Raw genomic sequence first — 19,910 nt, forward strand, 5'->3', positions numbered from 1 at the left:
TAAATAGGCCTGGATCCCGCGTACCAAAAAAAGTTGATTAATAGCAAGTTGAAAATTTATTAATAGCTTAACTGTGTCTAATCGAACAAACTTTGATGTACGGGAATACTGGAACAGGGGAAGTTGGAATTGTGGAACAGTTTAAAAATTTGGAACGTCAGATTACGAAAACGCCCCATATATTTTGTCGGAAAGAACTTCCAATTGATTTGTTACTGTTTCATTAAACTCTCATGCAAAAATCAAACTTCTATTACTAACCAACATTATTCCTGTCATTTGACATGTTGTTCGTGATCCACTCATTAAAATGCCCAATTGGTGATAAGTCCGATTTTTGCATGAGAGTTTAATGAAATGGTAACAAATCAATTGGAAGTTCTGTGCAACAAAATACATGGAACGTTTTCGTAGTCTGTCGTTCCAAATTTTTAACCTGTTCCACAATTAAAACTTCCCCTGTTCCAGTGTTCCAATAAATCAAAGTTTATCCGACTAGACACCGTTAAGCTATTAATAAATTTTCAGCTTGCTGCTAATCAACTTTTTTTTGGTACGCGGGATCCAGGTCTAAAAATCGTAAGGGGACTTTTACTTACTAAATTGAAAAAAAAAAGAATTTTTAATGGATGATTTTAGAAGAATTTATGATTTTTAAATATTTTTCAAGAAAAAACTATTATATTTATGTTTATATTTTTTTATACATTTTTAAGAAGGTTTCGAAGTATGTATACAAAAAAAGTTTGACACTTTTAGTTGTTTTTCACCACAGCAGAGGGCGTCCCGTAACAATTTTTTTAATTCCAACGGTATTCAATTCTTGAGACTTAATACTAATAAATAAACAGAGAAATGAGAAGTCCCAGATCTAAACAATAAATCTGAAAATTCTCTTGGAACCACTTTCTGGTAACATCCTTAATCTCTGCCTTATACAGTTAATTTATAATGGCAAAGATACGGCGAATTAAGGAGACGTAAGGGACTCTACAATATGCAGTCTTTATTCTTCGTGTCTTATAAATTGTAAAAGGCAGAGATTAAGGATGTTACCAGAAACATTATTATTATTTTCATAATTCTGCTTAAATAGGCAGCTTTGTTTCGTTTCCATTCAGATGTGTTCATGTAGCCTTACTGAAGAGGTCTGGAGAGACCGAAATGGATGTATAGGGATGGTGAATCATCTCTGATCTGAAATGAAACATAATTTGTTTTTGAATTATTAATTATATTTGAATATATTACAGTAAATTTCTTATTACATAATTTGAAACATAATGTAATAAGAAATTTACTGGTTTCCAGTTCCTGATCAGTTCTTCTACCCCTCTTCTTTGTGTGTGCCCAAACCATCTGAGCCTTTGTGCTTTAATGAATTCCACTATATCTTCTCCTTTAATTATATTTATTATTTCATGGTTCATCCCCCTGTATATTCCCCTGTTTCTGTCTTTACTGGGCCATGTATTCTTCTCATAATTTCTCTCTCGATTATTCTTAACTTTTCTTTGTCTTTTTTCGTTTTTAATAATAAATAAACCTTTAAAAAATTAATTTTTTTAATGTTTTTGTCGTTATACGCGGTTTTATATGAAGTTCGAAACAACATCTGTTTTGAGGGATGAATTTATCCCTGCACTATGAAGGTGGGGTTTTTTAAAACTTTTTAGAGGTTTATTTAATAGTCGTGAATATGAAGTATCAAAAACAATTTGGTTTACTGATATTGGTATAGTAGATTTCGGAAATTCTTTCTCAGCTATTGTGGAAGTTTTTTCTCAACTTTTAACATACGCGATTTAATCTTTTATCTAGCAATAAAATAAAAAATGTTTTTTTGTAGATATTTCCAGGATAACAAGCTAAAACAGCTACTTCTCAACTTCACATTCGCCTTGCCGTTTATCCTGATAATTTTCTGGATAAAACCGGTGTCCAGAGATTACTTAACCGTCAGAATTTTCAACGGACGAACTGAGCCTCTGTAAGTAGTGTTAGAGGTAATGGAATTTTTAAAGAGCTATAGCCTTGAAAATATCCGCGCGTCGGCTCGTCTAAAATTAATATTTGGACAATGCTCACAGTCCGTTCCGATGAAGTTAGCTACAGAAGATGTCTCTTATAGATAGGCCATTCCAACATAGTTCCAATTTAGTTGCATTTATTTGTAATTTTGTTTTGTACAAGCATTAATTTAACATTTTTACTGGAATAATCGATAATATGCTTTATTTCTGTTGTGTTTAAAGTGTGGAATGCGAAGTGTTACGTTAATGAAACTCAAAAGCATGTATATGCATTTATTGTACATTAATAGTAGCTTCAACATACCATGACCATGTGCAATCTGCAAGCCATGATCTAGACCTCCTAACTTAAAAACCCTTCTGTCATCTTTCTAACTTCATGGCCTCTACCAACCAAGCAAGCTAGGAAGTAACGTATGGGGTGTTGCCTAATGCAGGAATACATTACACAACATCCTCCTTTTTAAGAGTATAAAAGTAACAACTTTCTTAATACTAAATGACGGAATAAAACACATTGTGTGACATAGTCTGAAAACCAGTTGGGACGTTTTTTATTTCTCTTTGGAGTAATGTTTTCTATTGCACTTGGAGCTACACTGCTTAGTAAAGCTTCTGCACTCTCACTGATGGATATTGGTTTGTCACTACACTGTACACTATCACTTTCTACAATTTTCTCTCCAGAAGATGAATCTTTAGAATTCTCTGAAAAATTAGCCCTTACACTAGGCACATATTATTGGCGTTCGGAACATAATATGGAGCAGCTATTAAAAACCACCTGTTTCTACGATAAACAGTACCATCATTAGTTTTAACAATATAAGCACGAGGTTCTGAACATACCACTCTGTTACCACTCCATATTTCCGAAGGTCAGTAATCCACACCGTATCACTGATTTTTAAATCAGACATCTCCTTAGAATTGTGTCTTCTGTTATAATTGTTTTCCTGAAGAGTTTTACGTTTTTCTTCAGTGTTAAAGAAAGATTTCCGAGCATTGACCATGTGCAATCTTCAAGCCATTATCTACCCCTCCTAACCTAAAAACCCTTATGTCATCTTTCTAACCTGATGGCCTCTACCAACCAAGCAAGCTAGGAAGTAACGTATGGGGTGTTGCCTAATGTAGGAATACCTTACACAACACGAACTAATCATGATAAAGTTCAGTTTTATCGGTTACCATCAGTGCTACATTTTAAGCATAAAACTACCTAACTAAACTAACTAAATAAGTTATGATCTGAGAGACAAAACAATGGTTAAATATAATAATAAAGCTATAAAATGTCCTATAAAAATGCTAAATAACTAACTACTGTACCTGCTAGCAACATCTGTATTGTCTGCCAACAACTTTCGAAAATATTCACTTATCTTTATTTATTAATCACTACTTAAAACTAAATAAAGTCGTTTAAGTATTTATACAACTAAAAACTACACAAAATCAACAGCAAAATGTTCGGAAAATACAACTAAAAAACTATTAAAGGGGTAAAAAATTTAAGAAACACAATGTCAAAAAAGAATGTGTGTGTACTTTGTACGCACGTAAGAAGTTATACTTCTATTATAATATAATTTCAACGAAATAAATATACCTACTTAACAGTTACAATACAAAAAATTAACAATAATTACCAAAAATTAACCAAAACTTAACAATGCCAAATATTAAAAAAAAAAAAGAAAAAAATATGAATCGTCCGGGATTTTAACCCGCAATCTCGCGATTTTTTGATCTCTGGTCCAATGCTCTACCAACAAGGCCATCAAGCCGCATGCAACTTATCTTTCAGATATACATAATTATACATCACGGTGACAAGTGAAATATAATAATAGATGTTTTATTATTTTACGCCCAAGGAAGACAAATCCAAAAACACAAAATTATAATAAAAAACCTTTTAAACCACCTTTTTCAAATTGCGCAAGTTGTATTATTAATATTAATGTTAATAAATGAAATATAAATATTTTGACGTTTCACAATTTGACAATTCACTTTTAACTGCAGTGCCTTAAAAATTTTAAAGCACTAGTGCCTTAAAGTAGCATTTTTAACGATCCTATGGAGTCCTAAAAATTGCATTTTTAACACGTTTGTAGAAAAATATATTTAAAAACACTAATATATTTTTTCCACACCTCTTCTGGACTGATACATACATAAATTAAAACATTTTGAAGTATAACTTCAAAAATATAATATGAAAACTATTTAAAAAGGCAGTATAACTATTAACTAACCTTTGTTGTTTCTCTTCCCATAAATTTTAAAACGCAACAACCATACATAACCAAACCGTCAACCGTCCAAACCACAGCTGCGCTACAGCTGCCATATTGGATAATTTTTGACATGTCATTTGAACATCCAATCAGAACAAAGTTATAATGCGCATGCGCCGGGATCGTAGGTTTTAACATATAAAAATTCACCCTCATATCGCGCGTAAAGAAGTATAACTTCAAAAATATAAACAAATAAAATATATAAATTCGCGGACCCTGTCGCGGACTTTTAGTCATGGCATGCTCCACTTGTCATCGACTAGTCCCTGACTGTCTCTGCGAATACGCTTACTAAATGCCTCCCAATGCTGAGATAAACGTCAAAGTCTTGAAATGACCAGAGAAGGAAACATTTGCGTTCAAATGATGACCATTCATTTGTAGCTAACTTCATCGGAACGAACTCTGAACATTAAGTGCGTTCGCGGGTGCCTGTCGGCGACAAATTAGCAGCAAAACGCATGCGCACTTTAAAATGATATAAATAATATTGCTAATAGATAAATATACAAGGTATATTTACCTAGTATAATTAAATAATTAGTTATTAATATTAATTAAAAGTGAATATACCTTATATATTTATCTTTTAACAGTATTATTTATATTAAGTGAGGTTAGAAATTGTTGGCGACAATTTATCCACTGTACCCGCGAACCCAACTATTGTGCTAAAATTTGTCCGGTCGAAGTGTAAATTTGTACTCTGCACATGCATGAGTCAGAACCTTTAAGATAATCCATTACCTCTGTCAAAGTTATTCTCAGCTTTTTAGACGATTTTACTTGTAGGATGACAGAAGATGCTTTCGATTCACTCAGATTGTTAGCCATTGTTGCCACGATGTGTCTTAAGCTAGTTTTGATGCCTTGGTATTTACAAGCCTATCTCGACATGGCCTTCCATCGGCTGGAAAATCAGAAGAAAGAAGCTGGAAGGATAACCAACACAGAGCTACAAAAGCAGGTAGGTGAACAAGATAAATTAATGTAATTAAGATTTCTGAAGCCCACATCTTTTAATGCAGGAGAGGTTATTACAACAGTGATTATTTGGAGCTCAAAGAAGAAAGCTCAAGAACATGAGGTTGCACGTCACTATTTACGTCAGAGATCTAAGTTGACACTGTTGCCCAACTACAAAAAATTCTAGAATTCATTTTATATCATATATATCACATACAGTCGGAAAAATGAAAGAACACCCATGAACGATCACATCAATCACTTATTTTGTATTTTCTATCTTTTTCTATAACCAACGTTTGTTATTTATAGAAAAAGACAGCAAATACAAAATAAGTGATTGATGTGATCGTTCATGGGTATTCTTTTATTTTTCCGACTGTAATTATTGCGAAGTGGATTATACAACAAAAGAAATTAATATCCAATGTAAATAAATAAAAAGAGTAGAAATAGAAAACAAGAATAATTCTTGTTATGTATAATCTTAGGTTAAAGTAAATAATAAAAACGATAAATATTGTGACGCCTCACAACCCGGCCTAATTATTCTCGATGCTTCCCGGGGTTACGAGTAAAGGCCAGACCTTCCACGGCGATTCGAGGCGACCGCTGTCAGAGTATTTAAGAACAGGAATTCGAGCACAGGCCAGTCAGTCAATGAACGAGCCGCGACGCGTGATATAATTGTATTTGAATTTAATGAAATGTATATATTAGTTATCGAAGTTATTATGTTTAGTTACGTGTTTAAATAAGTGATGTAAATAAAATAATATAAGTAAGTCTTCCTTTATTTAAATTAAACTTAGTGCCTAAAGATATAAATAAATAAAATAGTAGAGTCAATCGCGTAACAATATAATAAAAACAAATCTCTAGTGTCAACACCGCAACTGTCAAATAAGTGTTACCAATTTATGCCAAAATGTCACCTTTGTTCGATCGCATTTAGAGTGTAATCCGAAAAGTCGCTTTATATTACACGTATACATATTAAATGAAACAAGTTAGGGTATGTTTCTTTAAATGTACATTAATAGAAATCTTCCAATATTATTTCTACGCGTATATAATCAAATATGTCTAGTGGCTGTAATTCCAGTGTACCCGGCTAAACGATTCTAAAAAGGAACAGACCTACGACTTAAATATTTCGTGTTGGCATCATGTGATGTCACTTGTTACGACGCGGATGACGTGCAACGGTATTTATAATGTACGGAATGACCATAGATGACGACGACCAGGGATCTATAAAACTTTTAATAATGTTTTGTTTGCGTTTGAACAATTTGTTGCACAATAAAGGAATAAAGGGGGTTTTTTATTTTGGTATTAGTTTTTAGCGCCTCTAAATAAAAAAGTTTACCAATTACCACAAGTCAACAAATTAGACGAAATTAAGATTTTGTCGATGATTCTATAGCTACTATTTTTTTGTTCATAATACACCTGTTTAATCCTTTTTATTTAATTTTGCAGATCGCCGCTGTCTTTTACTATCTTTGCGTGGTAACTCTACAATACGTGGCACCGATCGTCCTCTGCTCGTTCTTCACTCTGATGTACAAAACTCTCGGCGAATACCAGTGGACGGGCGAACTGTTGAAGTACCAACCATCCGACAATGACACAATGACAGCAACTGAAAAGTCTTTGCCGAGTATGGAAATCTTCGGTTCCAGCGAAGACTCTAAATCGATATCAGACACCGCTGCTGAATTCCATTTGACCTTGGAGAGTCTTAAGTCCGTGTTCCCGAAGACTGTGTTCAGGGGGTTGTTCGGATTTGCTACGTGGTGGTGCTGTTTTTTGTACTTCGCCACCACATCGTTCGGACTGATCTATCAATCGTACTTTTCTAATTCTTAGATCTTTTGTATAAATAAATTTAACAATGTGCCCGTTGTGTTTGTTAATAATAAACTTTTTAAAAATTGTGGTGATATCTTAAACCAAGCCATGATAATTTGGGTATTTGGCTCCGAATTCCATCCTACTACATCGATTTACTTGATATTTTCACAGTAAGTAGGGAATAGCTCAAAAAACAAAGTCTACCCTACGCCGATGTGCGCTTTTTTCTTGGGGGTGGTTCCCGCCCCTTCTCGGGGGTGAAAAATGTTTTGGTTAAAATAGCCACGGAAGAGACTAGAGAACCTAATTTTAAGCAAAAATTGTTCTATAATTATTTTTTGAAAACTCATTACTTTTTGAGTTATTCGTGGTTGAAAATTGGCCATTTTCATTGAAAAATGACACCTTTTCGGGCGGATTATTGCGAATACCTTAAAAACTATGCATCTAACAAAAAAACTATATGAAAAATTTCTGTAGATTATAAAAAAAACAAAGATTCGTTCCTTCATAAATCTTAGTTAAAATACAAACAGGGGTATGGTAGGTAAGAAGAGTTTGTTTTTTTTTGCTACATGCTCAAATCGGTGTATTCAACTTGAAATAACAGAGAAACTGTCGATTTTAGGTGTATAATGATACTAATAACTTTTGTAGTGCTGGAAAAGACCTTTAAAATGAGTAATGTATTTTAGTGACTAATGCATTTTAAGAAGAAATGGGAAGTATATTTAACCCCTCATCCATCAGAATTTAAATAGATCGTTTTTTTACACACTTTTTATTATGGTGTTATTTCTATGTTCAAAAAGTTGGACTGGATTAAAATGAATGGTTTTTTTAAAAAATAAGATCAAATTATAGAGCGCATTTTTAAATTTTCTTAAAAATCTTCCTTTTCCTCCATGTAACTCGAAAAAGATAAGAGATACGAAAAAAAGATACCACACAAAAAGGCTTTTTCAGATAAAAATTTCTTTTTTATTTTTCATTACTGTATCTCGTATCATGTTCAAGTTACATGGAGAAAAATGAAGATTTTTAAGAAAATTTAAAAATGCTCTCTATAATTTGATCTTTTTTTTTTCAAAAACCATTCATTTTAAACCCGTCCAACTTTTTGAACATAGAAATAACACTATAATAAAGGGGGTTGTTGGCCATCTTTGTATGGCCACTTGCTGCCATACTGCCACTATGTGAACAAGTCCAACCATAGCTCAGATGTTACCTGGGGCGTATTAACGAAATATTTCCAACATCCATGCTTAAATTAGCATTTTTAACCGATGTTTCCTTGACGGATCACTTGTAAAGGGCTATGGCCCACATATTTTTGCAAAAATATATCTTGGTAGTTAGCATGTAAATTTCACGTAAGCATTGATGATGATTGGTCAACCAATCGAAAACTAGTTCTGTGATGTAGCCATTTTTAGGGATTTTAAATATATACCTTTTATAAAGGATTTTATCGTTTTTTGTATTACATGGTATACAGCCAACTACAGGAAAACTTTTTCCTTGTGGATTTTTGGATTTTTATAATAAAAGGTATTGTGGAAAGAAAACGATGTATTTACATTTTGGTGAATGGGGGTTAAAATTACTTCTCAATTTTTTCTTAAAATACATTAGTTATCAATTTTGTTTGCAGCATATCTCGCTTAGTTTTAATGTAATGTGCCTTTAATATAGCTCATTTAAAAGGTGCTTTTAAGCACTACAAAAGGTATTAGCAGTATTATGCACCTAAAATCGACCGTTTCTCTGTTATTTCAAGTTGAATACACCAATTTGAGAATGTACCAAAAAACAAGCTATTTTCACCTACCACATCTCATTTTGTATTATAACTAGAAGATTTATGAAGGCAAGTGTCTCTTTGTTTTTTAACGTACAAAAATGTTTAATATAATTTTTTTAGTTAGATGCATAGTTTATGAGGTATTCGCAAAAAACCGTTCGAAAAGGTATTATGTTGTTCTGAAGCTATTTCCTTGTGGCATTTTTATAATCAACTATTTTAAATGGGAAATAAGCTACAATTTTACCAAAAAAAGTATTTTATTAACGTTTCGACGCCCAAGTCGGGTGTCGTTGTCAAAATACAAAATAATTATATTAGTCCAAGTCGGGTGTCGTCAAAATATTTGGGCGTCGAAACGTTAATAAAATCATTTTTTTGGTAAAATTGTGGCTCATTTCCCATTTAAAATAGTTGATTAAAAGGTATTATGTTTCAATGAAAATGGCCAATTTTCAACCACGAATATGTCAAAAAGTATTGAGTTTTCTAAAAAAAAATATAGAACAGTTTTTACTTAGAATTTGGTTCTCTGTAATTTTAACCAAAAAATTTTCCACCCCTAAAAAGGGGTGGGAACCACCCCCAAGATAAAAGCACACATCGGCATATGGTAGACTTTGAATTAGAAGATAAGTAGAGGCTAGGCACAAAATTTCATTAAAATCCATGCAGTACAGACAAAAGGACATTGCGGAGTCGAAGGTAATGAAATTGTGGATACAACCGCAAAAAGTACTCATAGTTGCCACCGGGTCTGAAAGGGTTAATCCAACCAGTCTGTGTATCCTGTGCCTGTGGACAATTTCTCGATCTGGTGTCCCATTTACCGTTATGTAGGAGCCAAGATACCTATTTAAATTCTCCTACTCGTTCTAGTTTTTCTCCCAGAAATCCTATGTCCCCAACCATTCCTCCAAACCACAATATACACCGTTTTCGTCCTGCTAACCTTAAGTCCTCCCTCTTCAATAGCCCTTCTCCAACCATCCAACAAACATTTCTTTGCTCTCCTCTACTAACACGATATCATCAGTCATCAGCAAAGAGCATTGACCAAGCCACTGGCGAAGCGTCCATGTAACCACTGTTACCATTGGTAACAGTTAAGAATCTTGCAAATAAAAATATTTTATGACTACTGTGAAATAATTCCATTTTATTTTTTTTACAATAGAAATATGCGTGTTAATTAGTAATTCAGTAAAAAGCCAACTAGACGCACGAAAATATTGGAGAATTTATGCGACTCGGTTGCAGATTATTTTGTTACCACTTTTGTTTGTGGTAACGAAATCGGTCGGACGGGCGGAAATGGCTCGTGTCTGAAATTTTTGAAAGGAGAAGGCGTGGGTGCGCTATGATGCTGTCGACTGTGGATAATAGAACTCTTGTTACCACTTTTTAGAATGGTTACAATGGTTACTTACCTATTACAGTGAGCGTGCAATTAAACAAGGATGAGTGTCGTTGACGATATTTTTTTTTTAAATGGTTGACACTATGATTATTCAACTTAAAAATAGGTTTTCTAATGTAAAGCAGCTCGAGTGTTTGGCAATATATTATGATTTTGACAATTTTAAAAATAACACAAAGAAAATTCCCAGATGCCTTTCATCAATTTGTGAACTTATATGGACAAAAATTTGACGGAGTAAAGTTAATAACAGAATTGACAGTTCTTTTTAATAATCCAGATTATATCCGATAACTTGATAATGCATTTCAGGAAGATCTTAAATTGGCAAACCTATTTTTAACAGTTTTGGTTACAAGTGCATTCATTGACATCAGTTTTTCAGCAATGAAGCGGATTAAAACCTGCCAAAGAAATACCCAATTGCAAGATTGAATAATGTCCTCATTTTTTTTTATTTCCATTGAGAAACGCTTTTTAAATGGATTAATGAGAAAATTTATACAATTCTGTTATTAACATTTTTGCAAATAAATAAAAACTTATATTTGGGAGGTTCGAAATAATTTTTTTAAATAAGATTTTTTACATCTGGTTTTGGTAACACTTTGGAAAAAGTCACGCGTCCCCACTGGACCAAGCAGCCCCTTCCTTTACCTTCTCTTTCAGTACATCCATAACTAGATTAAACCAGGTAGAGACTCAATGAAGAGCCTTGATGAAAACCAACCGTCACTGTGAAACTTTCGGTAAATGCGACACAAGTCCTTATTTTGGTGTACGCTACCTCATACATCCTACACGAGGCTTATGTACTTCTCAGAAATCCATTTCTCTCTCATACATCTCCATACTTCTTGTCTAGGAACTGTGTCGTATGCCTTCTCATGATCTATAAATACCAAATCATAGGCGTAATCAGGGGGGTTGGGGATTATAACCCCCCCCCATTTGGATGTTCTTTGAGATCTATATGCCCAACACCATTACTATTCCATACCCCCCTCCACCAGAAGCGATTAAGTAGTTGTAACCCCCCCCCCCCCCCATTAGGATCATCCTGGTTACACCTCTCTACCAAATGTAGCTCTATTTTCTTTTCGCCGTATTTCTCTATCAACTGTCTTAAGGGCACCCAAAGTCCCATTTAACGACAATGTTAACATTATGTCACATAGCTCTGTAACCAAAGCACTTAGTGACCTAATTTTTATTTTATTTTGAAACTACATGTATTGTTTAGTCCCGCGTAGACTTTTGTAAAGTTAGAGTGAAAGAAACATTTATTTTAAAATTTTTTAAAATACTCTTACAAAAAAACCCAAAAAAGTTAAGATTTTATTTTTTATTTTACCTGTTTTTATACATTTTTCAATAAAACTTTACGCGGGACTAGATATTATCTATCTACAACTACTGTAAAAATTTGGACCTTCGATCATGTAAGGAACCAGAGATATCTGACATCAAAAGTTAAAAACCTAGTATTCGGGAAATCGCAAAGACGTAAAACACTCTAATAGGCAATAAAGCTACCGGCAGTGGCGTGCGGTGACATTTTCGGAAGAGGAAGCGATTCAATAAGGGTTTAACAAATATTTTCTTACGAGAGTCGAGATCAAAACATATACCTACTTAATAGGTGTATACCTAATGTATTACCTGTTAACTTATATCGACTAAAAACAAGAACTACAAAAAATTAGGTATAGTGTTTAACCCAGTCTGAGAGACATGCACACGCCTTGAGAATGAGATTCGGGTGATACAAATTCATTGAGGCAAGGAGGATTTACTCTTATAAGCGGGCGTCACTCCATCCCGCCCCAATGCTTCATACTATCCACTTCCCCTCTGATGCGCTATATGGGCTCTCTATCAGCAAAGTGCTTATTATGTGGGAGTCCTGGATACAAGGACTCACAAACGAAATCCTACCCCGATCAATGCAGGTTAGTGACTTAGTATATCGTATATCTAGTGACTTATCATCGATCTGTACTGCTTGCTCAGGGTCGAGTCCCTGCTCCAGGCTTGGTTTCTTTAAACTTAAAAAGAAGAGTTCTATTCAAAATTGTTTTTATATTCCGATTTCGAATCACCTTCCATAACACACAACTTTCAACAATATGACACTTATTTACTTATACTTGAGTCCTATTCTCTTATCAACCAATGCAAATTTTTTGTCGATAACATATCGTCGTAAAATTTTGGATTTTCTGATAATTGTTTAATAAATGCACTCTTTTTCAATGGATAATAGGGCTAACTTGGAAAGTCTGTCTTCACTTGTAAAATTTATTGTAAAACTTTTGATGCGTTTTAATACTGAAAAACTTCGTTCAACTGATGCACTTGTAGCTGAGATAGTTAGTACCTACTACTTAATTCACACAACTTGCCCACTTCACACAGAGACTGATTTAAACCAGTAGTATTCAAAAAATTCAACCGATTCCCAAGTATTTCTTTATTACTAATTTCAGGTGTTTTATAAATGACATTTAACTGAGAATGCAAAGCTAGATTATCAAAAAAAAAATCATAATTTAATCGTACTGAATTAAGTAGATACATCCCTCTGTGGGAGATTTTAATGAATTAAAATTACATAATTCTACATATTTTATTTCTTTAAAATTTTCAAAGTGATAATTCATTTGTTGTAGAATATTATCAAAAATTTCGATTATAATCGTCGATAGGTCTCTCTTTCGCCGACAATATCAATCATCATTATTTTTCTTTTAGATTCGAAGCCCATATTTTCAGCTTTATCCCAAATATTTTTAAACAGCTCATTTTTTTAATCATCATATGTCATCAAATTGTCTTATACAAAATGCAATGTCACTTGACTTCGTCTGTAAAATGTCGTAGGTACTATAAAATATCAGTAAAAGGAAAAATCTCAAAATGTCAAATAAAATATTAGTAAAAATATTAAGCAAAAAATTGAAATCGAGCCATTTCTACCTAAATACCTACCCCTTATAGCAGCAGTAACAGACTCCGCATCTCGTTTTCGAATCGGAAGCGGTCGGCCGAGCGCTTCCAGGCGTATCAAAATTCGCGTGAAAGGAACATGACTAGCGAGTGAGGTTATTAAACCCTGACCAATTTTTGAACGGGACAAATGCATGACAAGCAGCGATTTTGAGATGCGCTTCCGTCAGGACCAGGACCGGACTGAATCGTTGAATTGTGTGCTTATTTGAGACCGTTCGTATGCGATCAAATTTTAATAATGTTTCAATGCCTATTAGTTACATAATAGATTACTTAGATTAGGGAAACATTGTTGATAATTAAATACTAATTAATAATATATGTATTTTCTTATATGGAAGTATAGGGAAGCACCGCTTCCCCCGCTTCCATGGACCGCACGCCTCTGGCTACCGGTACACGGTAAGTTGAGTGCAGACGTTCAGAAAACAAATAGTTTTGTAACCATGGAAATTTTATACTATGATGTGTTATATACCGTTGGAAACAGAAGATTTCAGAGAATAATTTTTAATCGTAACCCAAAAAATTTAAAAAATTCAATTTTTGGACTTTGGGTGCCCTTAAAGCAAACATGCTATCTATTGTCCTCCTTCCTAGCATAAACCTAAACCGATCTTGTCCTATCGATGTCTCTCTCTCTCTCTCTCCTTAACTTTCACTCTATAGTTCTCTCCCAAATTTTCATTTTGTGCGACAATAATAGGCCAGGAACCGAAGCTTTTCACCTCACAATATTTACAGAATTGATTAATTTGGTTGAAAATTTGAGAATAAGTAGTGGCGATAGTCCAAGGATCAAAATCTATATGATGCCGAAAGGCGCTTTTACCATGGGGGTGGTTGCCACTCCATCTTGGGAGTGGATATTTTTTATTATATTTTGACCGCAAAAGTTAATAAAAGCATTCAATCTAAGCAAAAAATGTTCTATACATTTTTTTGATAAAATTAAAAGTTTTCGATTTATTCGCTATCGAAAGTGTTAGTTTTGTATAAAAAAATCAATGTTTTTCGATATACTTACTCATTTAAGATTCACTCAATTTTTGCCATAGAAAAAATAATTTCAAACCAAGTTATTGGGAATTAAATAACCTATAATTTTATACTTAAACATTTTTTCGTATCTCTGATGCTAATCTTTCTATTCTGAAGAAAATGGCTTTTCTTACCAAACTACAAAAATTCGTTATTCGCTTCTAACTTCAGTTTTTTAAAAACTGATCATTCTAAGCTAGCCAAACTTCTAGAATCTATTAATAATGCATAGATAAATAAGAATGAATAAGGCCAATGACTAAAAAACCCACTAACTTACATTATTATGCTTCCAATTGATTCCTCCTTTTTTTTTTCAAAAAAATATATTGATTTTTAACCGTAACTTTTTTATTTTTTTATCTTAGAAAGTTTGGTATAAAATAATTTTGTAGGTTTTTACAAGATCTATAAGTCTATTAGTATTAAATCTTTTTAAAATCCTCAGTCGCAAAAAGAGGTGACTTTGAAAGGGTTGGTAAAGGTGGTTTTTGCATGTTATTAGAAGTTTTAATTGTCAATAGCTCACTCAATTTTTGCATAGAAAAATTTTTTGCAAACCAGGTTTTTGTAAATTAAATAAGCTACAATTTCATATTTAAACATTTTTTCGTATCTCTGATGCTAATCTTGCTATTCTGAAGAAAAGACCATTTTTTCCAAACTACAAAAATTCGTTATTCATTTTAACTCCATTTTTTTCTAAACTAATCATTCTAAGCTGGTCAAACTTCTGGAATCTATTAATAATACATAAATAAAAAAGACCAAATAAGGTCAATGACTAATTTTAATTAGGGTGGTGACTAGGGGGTTGCTTGCGATAACTTTTTCGCTGAAAAAAAATAGGTCCTCACATTCTTTTCATTATAAAGTCACTTAATTTTTGAGCTAGAGACTTTTTTTTTATTTATGGAGATAGATATTTTTAAGTACTTTAAATTAGTTTGAACAAGTTCTCCTCGAAAAATGCATAGTTTTCCCGTCCTTTGACTTTGAAACTACATTATTTAGCATTTGATGAAGAGCCACAGTGTAGCTCGATTACTATTGGTCTTAAAGAAAATTAAAAAAAAAACGGTTTTGTTTATTTTTTCAAAAGGTACATTTTTGTTAAGTAAAGTTGTTTTGATAAAACGAAAACTTTTGGAGTTATTAGCAGAAAACTTATAAAAAACATTGATTTTTTCGGTATTAAACTAACACTTTCGCTAGCGAATAAATCAAAAACTATTAATTTTATCAAAAAAATGTATAAAACGTTTTTTGCTTAGAATGAATATTTTTACCAACTTTTGTGGTCAAAATATAATAAAAAATTTCCAGCCCCCAGATGGGGTGGAAACCACCCCCATGGTAAAAGCGCCTTTCGGCATCATATAGATTTTGATCCTCGGACTATCCACTACTTATTCTCAAATGTTCAAGCAAATCGATCCATTCTGTAAAAATTGCGAGGTTTTTTCCTATTTTAAGCTTCATTACTTGGACTATAACTTTATCCCGCTATAATTCTTATAATCCTGAATGTCCCTTTATCTTTATACCATGATACTTACCATAACACACACCCTCTCCATGCATTGAGCATCCTTTCTTCCTGAACACTTCTGCTCATTCTGCTGTAACCAGGGCCGCCGCCAGAAAAAAATTTAGGGAGGGTCAAAATCTTGTAAGTCGCTTTTCTATTCTAGAAATGAATGAAAGAACAAAAAAAAATTATATTTTAATCATCATATAATATAATAGAAAAAAAGATTAATCGGTAAATAAAAACTGAAATCTCCTTCGATTTTGACCAAATTTATCAATAACCTTGTTTTATCTTAAGCTGTAATTATCCAGGGGCGGTCGGCGGACCCTCCCTGACCCCCTTGTCGGTGGGCCTGGCTGTAACCCTCAAGAAAAGTAATGTATAAGTTCAGAAAAGAATGTATCATATTAGGAAAGAAAAATTGCTGCGAAAGCTAAATCACATAGTATTGTCACCACAGCTATAAGAATCCGATTCAGATGGATAGTTTGAGCTAAAGACACGACTATGATAAACATAAATATATGAAGGATTATCTCTACACCCATTTGGAACAAACCAAATGGAATGCCGTAGAAAATTGAGTCGGAGATATTTTGATTCTTGAATTGAAAAGTAGTAGCATTTAAATGGAATAAAATAAAAAGAGTAATATAAGGCAGTCTAGGCTAGGTAAATAAACTTGGGTACCTACGGCACACGGTTATTAGACTTTATTACGGTTGTCTTGTCCGACGGTGGTGGGGAGACTTATATTTTTGACTTTAACGTCACAAGAGTTTACATTCCCATATGTTTAAATTATTTTCGATCATTGAATGTGTGTTATTGTGTGTATATGTGTATTATTTGTGTTATTATGAAATAATAAGACAAATAGTACACATTTTATCTTATACCGCGGGTGGTGAATCGTAAAAAGGGCCATAGGAAACTCAATGTAAAATTTTGAATTGTTGAATTCCTGCTTCCCTAATTATTCTACATCAAAAGTCATGAGAGAATACTTGTAGAGAATTAAAATCTGTATTAAAATCAAAAGTTAAAATTGTTCTACAATTTAAATGCATTCCAAAATTTTGAAAAATATGATACAGTTGCCACAATAGGTATGCGTGTAAAAGTAAGGCCACACGTTACTATTTAACTGACAGTGCTCACACCATTGACTGAATAAAAAAATCTTTATTATTAATCCTTTCTCCGCAACTGAGGGTATCTTATCAACTGTATTGTTTTTAAACAATAGATGATAAACTAAAAATATTGACAGTTCAAAAATGTGAACATTATTGCATTGTGTGTGGCCTAAGTTTGGGCTGAAAACTAAAATGTATTACATTTTTACAAAATTTTGGAATATGTTTAATTACGTAGACCAATTTTAACAGTTATTTCCAATACAGATTTTAATCCTCTTCAAATAGTTTCTAATGTCTTTTGATGTAAAATAATTATTAGGGAAGCTGGAATTCAACAGTTCAGAATTTTACATTGAGTTAATGCAAAACTTTGACGCATGTCAAAATTCTCAATGTGTTTTTTTTTTGTATACATTTTTTTCGAATCCTGAGAAAACTAATAAATATTTTTGAAAAATTTAAACTCAGAATGAAAGACTACATTATTACCGAGGGCTGAAAGTCCCTGAAAACTTCTATAATGTTTATTTTAACAAGTTACAGGGCTGAAAATAAAAGAGAAGTGTGATATTTAATTTCAAATATTTCATTCAATAGAATCTGCTTGTTTATTCTAAGGGGCTTTCCGCCCTCGGTAATAATGTAATCTTGCATCATGCGTTTAATTTTTTCTAAAATACTTGGTTTTCTCAGTATTCGAAAAAAATCATATTACGATTCAAATGACAGTAAACTCTCGTGACGTAATCTCACCCTTAAGGTTCATTGGTTAGTCGGTTTAGGCAACCGTAGTAATGTCTAAGAACCGTGCCTACGGCACTACAATTAACACATTTTCAAACAGTGAACATAATCATTTTTCAAGCAAAGCCATCATTTTGATAATCATAAATAACATCATTGTTTTTCTGGTTGCATAACTTTGTTATTCCTTTCTTCTGAAAATTAATCACTGATTATAAATATCTAATTATAATCATAATTATTTCGAAATACTTTTGTTCCATCCACTTCAATAATTATATACATATATTATTGATAAACGACACCACTGCAGAATTAAATCAATAATTGTTTTCCATAATAACGAAAGGTATCGATTTGGTAATAGTGATAGGTATTTACATGGTAGGTATATATGGCGGGTTGTCATTTAAATATTAATAATATTTAACGGATTCTCTAAGATAAAGGTGTTGGGTGGATAAAACTTGACCATATACTATGTTTAGATTTGCATAATAGATTCTCTACCTCTACTAATGAACTTTGTCACAAGTCCAATGTATTTCCAAAGACTTGATTATATACATTTGTCTTGAATTATTTTAGTTTTCAAGGAATAGGTTGTAACGGAAAAAAACCTGTAGGCAATACTGCAATACTCTTGTGATTTTCCATTTTTTTTAACGTTTACCATGACTAGAAACCTTGAAACCTATTAGGCCCTGCAAGTTCTTTCTGTAATGTTCATCGTGTACGTGTGTTTTTTCAAGTGCTGACACTGACATCCTCAGGTTTTTTATCACGAAAAGATCAGCTAAAACGCCCACAACATCAATTTTTTAAACTATTGATAAATATATCGTCTTTGAACAAAAATACTCTAACTAATAAATTTCAAATTTAAGGGCGCAACATTTTTCACATAAAAAAAAATAAAAAAATAAGTTTCCTTGAGTTGGGGACAAACAGTTGGCAATCCCAATAAACCTTATTCTCTACCTCTACTAATGAACTTTGTCACAAGTCCAATGTATTTCCAAAGACTTGATTATATACATTTGTCTTGAATTATTTTAGTTTTCAAGGAATAGGTTGTAACGGAAAAAAACCTGTAGGCAATACTGCAATACTCTTGTGATTTTCCATTTTTTTTAACGTTTACCATGACTAGAAACCTTGAAACCTATTAGGCCCTGCAAGTTCTTTCTGTAATGTTCATCGTGTACGTGTGTTTTTTCAAGTGCTGACACTGACATCCTCAGGTTTTTTATCACGAAAAGATCAGCTAAAACGCCCACAACATCAATTTTTTAAACTATTGATAAATATATCGTCTTTGAACAAAAATACTCTAACTAATAAATTTCAAATTTGAGGGCGCAACATTTTTCACATAAAAAAAATAAAAAAATAAGTTTCCTTGAGTTGGGGACAAACAGTTGGCAATCCCAATAAACGGGCTTCTTAAATCTATGCAATAAACACAAAATGAATTACAATTTACTGGACAACAAAAAAAGTATTTGCGTCAGAATGATTCTCGGGTTATCCTGTATTTTTTGCTTATTTCTGCATATTTAAATCAATGACATTGCATTGAATCATCCATATAAGAGATTGTTAACCTTAATTTTTATTTCCGATTTCCGCAGAACTAACACGTGCATTTAAATTTATTAAAAATGTATAAAGAACGTTTAAATAAGTAATAAGCATTTTTGCAGTTTGAAAACAGAATTAAAACAAAATCATAAAATTCCTTTCGATTTTTATAGCGCTCAATTTTTGATTTGAACATGATTTGAACCAACAGCTGATAATTTCAAATCTACCGCAAAAAACGTTGGGTTCTACCGCCAAAAGTGATTTCATAAATTACAAAGAGTTTGTTTAAAAGCACTGCAGAGTCCTTCAAAACATATTAAAATAATAATAAAATTCTAGTGTGAACAAAATATGTGTTGTAATTTTTCTAAAAACCGCAAAAAAATAATTCCGGAAATGGGTACACAACATCCATATCTTTTGTTATTGGCCACTAGAGACTTGCGTGTCGATCA

At 32.7% G+C, this 19,910-nt stretch overlaps 1 protein-coding gene and 1 long non-coding RNA gene across 2 annotated transcripts in view; one reads left to right on the forward strand and one right to left on the reverse strand.

The window, feature by feature from the left end:
* The window catches only part of LOC114328985 (transmembrane protein 161B), a 22,931-nt gene extending 15,681 nt beyond the window's left edge, over positions 1-7,250 (forward strand). Inside the window, exons 6-8 of the mRNA XM_050659774.1 lie at positions 1,850-1,990; positions 5,135-5,309; positions 6,794-7,250. Of these exons, the coding sequence (XP_050515731.1) occupies positions 1,850-1,990; positions 5,135-5,309; positions 6,794-7,183 (706 nt within the window). The 3' untranslated portion in view covers positions 7,184-7,250. The remainder of the gene's footprint in view (positions 1-1,849; positions 1,991-5,134; positions 5,310-6,793) is intronic.
* On the reverse strand, positions 851-16,140 carry LOC126890659 (uncharacterized). The gene is made up of 2 exons (XR_007700399.1): positions 16,018-16,140; positions 851-1,197 (listed from the first exon to the last, which is right to left on the reverse strand). It is a non-coding gene; the product is annotated as an uncharacterized LOC126890659 (long non-coding RNA).
* Between the last annotated feature and the right edge of the window lie 3,770 nt (positions 16,141-19,910).

The sequence above is a fragment of the Diabrotica virgifera genome, chromosome 8 (assembly GCF_917563875.1).
Source record: "Diabrotica virgifera virgifera chromosome 8, PGI_DIABVI_V3a".
In the NCBI taxonomy this organism is placed as follows: domain Eukaryota; kingdom Metazoa; phylum Arthropoda; class Insecta; order Coleoptera; family Chrysomelidae; genus Diabrotica; species Diabrotica virgifera.